At 29.7% G+C, this 5,575-nt stretch overlaps 1 protein-coding gene across 1 annotated transcript; it reads left to right on the top strand.

Annotated features, from left to right (window-relative positions):
• The first annotated feature begins 1,888 nt into the window (after positions 1-1,888).
• LOC113367989 lies at positions 1,889-2,870 on the top strand. The gene is made up of 2 exons (XM_026609584.1): positions 1,889-2,016; positions 2,108-2,870. Exons 1-2 carry the CDS (start codon positions 1,889-1,891, stop codon positions 2,868-2,870), a joined length of 891 nt encoding a protein of 296 aa, XP_026465369.1.
• The last annotated feature ends 2,705 nt before the right edge of the window (positions 2,871-5,575 follow it).

The raw sequence follows: 5,575 nt of genomic DNA, 5'->3' as shown, positions 1-5,575 counted from the left end.
ATTTTCTGTTCCGTTTGCTTTCGACATTTGCTCAATATATATTATTTTATTTTGGGAAGAAAGAATCCACACCCTGGAGATATTTCTTCTTACAGAATTAAACATATTTAGTCCTAGCATTGAAAATATCTTATAAAAGCAAGCATTTTATTCATTAATTTACCATGTTTTCTCCAGGAGTGTAGAAGCATGCTGGAATCTATAAGTAGAAAAAAGATTGTTGATTGGAACATAAATTATATCCTTAATTACATTATCTTTATTTACAGTGTGAACTAAAAGTCAATTTGCTTTTGAATGGGTCACAAATGGAGTTTGTGTACCTTTTAAATAAAGAAAAAAGTAAAAAGACTTACGGTGCACTCTGCATAAATATTACATGGTTTATGAAGAGAAGTTTATAACTACCTTGAAATTATAATTGTTTTCTATCATTGCACACACGTGCACTCTCTATTATTTCCGGGGTAACTAATTCAATAGAAATATGTAGTTATTCGATATAAAAAACATTATTTTTAAAATATTATACTGCACCTTTAAAAGAAATTGTCAGCGGGACTGCGTTAACATTGTCCTCTGAGCACTGTAGTTTTGCTGATTTAGCAGAACTACAACTCTCTTCAGAATCACTGTCATTCACACTAATTATTTCCTGAATCTCATGTGTAGACTCAGGAGCTCCATTAATAATAAGCATGTTGCCTTGGTCGTCAACATAATCGATGGGTGTATCATCAAGTATCACATACTCCTGGTCAACATTAGTGAGGCTAAGTGCATTACCACCATCAAAAATAGTTGGCTTAACCCTTAGCCTGGCATCCATAACTTTTCGATTCGATAGAGCAACTATCTGCTCTACCTTTCGATTTTTTTGTAAAGATGCATTTTTCTGAACAATATTTTCCATAAATATTTTGTTAGCAGGAACATTTATGTCGCCATCCACACTAACAATCATATTGTTCAAGAATTGCATATCATCTAAAATTCAATATTTTCAGTTAAAAATAAATTTAATACATTTTATAAAATAATTATTGAGATATACATACCGCTAATAGCCAAAACCTTTGCTTCGCCTCTGCCTGCCTTATCATTGTTGCTTTTCTTCCACTTTAATTTTGTGATTGCATTCACATACCTATCTGTAGGGCAAATACTCCTCAAAGGAAATATATCGGTACAACGTGTATTTGATTCCATCCACAACACTAACGCAAACATTTGTGTTCTAGGCATTTTTAATAATTAAATAAATTTATTAATTAAATTTAAATAACACAATTTAAAGCAAAAACGAAACCCAACAAGTAAACCGCGCAAATGATCAAATCACTCTACCGACGCCAACGCCATTTCGCTATTCTCGGGATTTTACTATGTTTCAAAAACCAGATGTTGATAACAAGTTGACCGCCGACCGTAGTTTCGCTACTTTTATGCATTATGTGTTCCTTCGTCTTTATTTATGTTATTATTATGTTATATATTTATGTATTTATGTTAAAATTAATGTAAATAATAGTATTATTTATTTATGTCTTTCTGCCTTTCTGCATTATGTGTTTTTTCGTCTTTATTTATATTATTATTTATGTTATATTATCATTTATTTAGATTAAAATTAATGTAAATTATATTTTTATTTATTTATGTTATATTTTTTATGATCACATAATTTTCAGTTTGCTATAATTATAACATAAAAAAAATGAACATAGGCATTCAGAGTGGTCGGCAGACAACTTGTTAAGCTTTTATGGCGCGAAATGTACGTGCACATTGAATTTCGTTGCATATACAGTTTTTTGTGTTTGCAATTTTGGTGTTTTCATTTTTTGAGTTGTTTTATATATTAATTGTCATTTATATAAGTATTAAAATGATACCAAGGAAATCTATAGATCAAGTTAGCCCTCGACAAATGCGAAAACGGCTAATGCAAGCTTTTAATGGATGTAATAATAGAGAATCTATAAACTTAGTTGAAAATATTTCAACTCTCACACGGTAAGCATGTAGATTTCATTTCATTTTATAAATCAATTATTTTTTGTATTTTTGTTACACATATCAATTTGTCTAATTATACGTTTTACAGTGATGATGGTGTACGATATGATACTATTCTTGAAAATGATGTTTATGATTATTCTCAACAAAATGATCAAGAAGATGAACTTGAACATAAATGTGTGTTTGAAGTGGAAGATGAATCTGAATTAGATCAACCCGAAGAGAGAGAAGTCAATTTTGATGAACAGGTTTACGAAAATGCTCCAATAACAGTATCAAATAGCATGTTTCTCATATTAATGATTTTTTTACGTCATAACGTTTCACTAGAGTGCATAGCTGATATAATTGCTGTTATTAATTTGCATTGTATGAAAAGTAGACTGGTTAAAAACAGTCTGTACAAATTTAGAAAATATTTTTCTTTAGATCATTCTGAATTTATTAAACATTACTATTGCCATTTCTGTGGTCGAGTGCAACTGGAGTCTGACAGCATTTGTCCATCATGTCCCCAAAAAAAAAATCCATATTTTATTCAATTACCATTTCTTGAACACTTGAGAGAAATGTACAAGAGAGATGGATTTTATTCGAAGCTACAAGATTGCCATAATAAGCGGATAAATAATAACCCAGATTGTATATCTGATGTCTATGATGGTGTTTTATACCGTAAATATGTACAAAAGGGCTTTCTTTGTAACCCTGACAATATTTCATTCACTTGGTATACAGACGGCATACCAGTATTTAAATCCTCAAAAATCAGTGCATGGCCTATTTATTTAACACTTAATGAGTTACCTATTAAGGAACGCAAAAAAGGGAAAATACATTATTATTAGGTCTTTGGTATGGAGACAAAAAGCCTAATATGAATTATTTTTTTCATGTGTTTTATGATGATCTAAAGAAACTTGTCAATGGTATTGAGGTTTACATACCATGTCGGAGAATTAATATTACAGTCAAGGGTATTCTTTTGTTGGGCACTTGTGATTTGCCTGCTAGAAGTGATTGTTTAAATTTTGTCCAGTATAACGGGTACTACGGTTGCTCATATTGTTTTTGCCCAGGCATGAATTTTACATTAGAAACAGGTGGTAATGTTCACGTATACCCATATACTAATAATATTGAGAAAAGAACATTACAAAATTGCAGATCATTTGCTGACAATGCTTCAAGAGATGCACCAATAATGGGAATCAAAGGTTCCACAGCACTTTCACTGATTATGCCTGATTATGTCATGGGGATGGCCATTGATAGGATGCATTGTGTAGAAGGTGGTGTTGTAAAAAAATTGTTATCTTTATTTTTCAATACTGAATTTAAAAATAAGCCTTTTTCTTTATATGCCGTGATAAATGTAATTGATGCTAGATTAAAATCGATAAAACCACCCAAATTTGTGCATCGGATGCCTCGAAGTGTTACAGAGTTACTACATTGGAAAGCATCAGAATTAAAATTGTGGTTCTTTCATTACTCGTTACCTGTTTTGTATGGAATTCTTGCACCACAATATTTTGAACATTATGTGTTGCTGGTGGCTGGAATTTCCATTTTGAATTCCAATACTATATCTTTGTATAAACTTGATGTTGCTAGAGATTTTTTACACAAATATGTTAAATGTTTTGAATACTTGTATAGTGAAATGTACTGCTCCATAAATGTACATCAATTATTACATTTACCAGACTGTGTACAGAATCTTGGACCATTGTGGGTATATTCTTGTTTCGAATATGAGGATATAAATGGCCAATTATTAAAATTAATTCATGGAACACGGCATATTGATTCTCAAGTAAGCAAATCTCAAGAATTTTATATAAAGAAGGAGAAAATAATTGGATGTATGAAAAATAAGGAAGTTAAAGAGTTTTGCTTAACAAGAAAAAAACAGGTGAAGATAATTGAAAAAATATTTGAACATACTTATAGTGTTGGAGTATATAAAGTATTTAAAGAGTTTCCAAGCAAAGTAGAGGTTGCACTTCGAACTATCTAACATTACAGTTGAAAACATTTCTTTAAAATACTATCTTCGAGTTTTGAAGAATGATCAATTATTTATTGCTGAAATGTACAGGAATAACATGCAAACTTATTCCAGTGCTATTTCTTACAATTTAAATAACAAATACAATATTGGATTCTTGCATTTTTTTTAAAAATTAATAATGAACATTTTGCTATTGTGGAAGAATCCAATATTGAAGATTGCTTCATCGGGAAAGGTCATAAATATTATATAAAAGTTTAAATTATTCATTTATAAAAAAATGTACAAGAAAAAAAAGCTTCATTGCTATTCCTGTAAAATCATTACTATATGTTTGTATATATATCAATATTGATGGAAATATTTATGTAGGATTACCTATAAATAAGTATGAATTAGAGTAAAAAAAAGGCAACAAAGAGTTAAAAATTATTAGTTTCGTTTATGTATGTTATGTACTTAATAAATTTCATTATTAAAATGTTTTTTTTTTTATTACACTTCATTATTAGTTGTAATACATTTAATTATGTTTAATTATTTACATGAGAAATTGGAGATTTGACATATCATATATTCTGTTTATACATTTAAACAAATATGTAAATTTAAGCATTTTTCAGATGTTCTGCTAGTGGCGAGCTTATGCGATGAGGTTATGTTGTATATGTCAAAAATATAATGTGTTTATTTGTAGTACTTTCGATTCTAAAAGAGCTTGTAACTGTTTTTACGTACTTGGAAAGAGCTTTATGTACCTAAAAGCAGCTAGTTCGAAGCTTAGGGTCCTAATTAGAACTTATTTTTTGACTCGGGAAGTTAAAAATTTTAACAAAGTCCCAGTAATTTTTTCTCGGTGTGAAAATTTCAAGGTGGACTTCATTTCATTCGAGTGTTGACTTTGGGAATTGGTGTGAGGGAGCACTAAAAAACATAAAAAAGATTCAACGCTGAACAGAAAAGAGAAAAATTGATCTGGGACTTAGGGGAGTTTTTTTTTGGTTTCTCCACCTCCCCCTTCTCTCTCCTCCTCCTTCTTTTTCCCTTTTTTTCGCAGAATTTGGCCAAGAGCAGCGGGACGAAGCAGAATATACCGAAAATTTAGCAAGATTTTAAACTTGAATTTTAGATGAATTGTTTTATATTTACAATATAAGAATTTGAAAGACAAATTATGTATGTATATTTTATACCGACCACATCAGAAATATATAGTATTTTATATACATAAAATGAGATACATTACACGCGAGTGTATTTAATTTCAAATCTTATATGCATATATTTATTTTGAAAATGTATGTATATAACAAATTCATCTTAATTTATTTTATTTAAATAATTGTGTACGATGTGTTATCCAACCAAGTCTTTGTCATAGCAAATAAGTACTGAAAATTTAGTCTTAGTAAATGTGTAAATATCGAGCACCATATATGTGGTTGACACAGAAATTAGATTGTCATACATTTTCTTCCCGCAAATGTCATTTGATTAAATCTTTGTACATATAAGACAAGTGTGATTTCAATTTTA

Source organism: Ctenocephalides felis, unplaced genomic scaffold (assembly GCF_003426905.1).
Source record: "Ctenocephalides felis isolate EL2017-DRISC unplaced genomic scaffold, ASM342690v1 CF-g0.4_SCAFFOLD_00066, whole genome shotgun sequence".
Lineage (NCBI taxonomy): Eukaryota > Metazoa > Arthropoda > Insecta > Siphonaptera > Pulicidae > Ctenocephalides > Ctenocephalides felis.
The sequence above is the reverse complement of the archived record's forward strand: the minus strand, read 5'-3'. Positions and strand labels throughout refer to the sequence as shown.

Excerpts from the sequence above, each read along its gene's own strand:
- LOC113367989 (XM_026609584.1), top strand. The coding sequence starts at position 1,889 with ATGATACCAAGGAAATCTATAGATCAAGTTAGCCCTCGACAAATGCGA. Across the intron at positions 2,017-2,107 it reads AATATTTCAACTCTCACACG|TGATGATGGTGTACGATATG; the intron begins GTAAGCATGTAG and ends TACGTTTTACAG.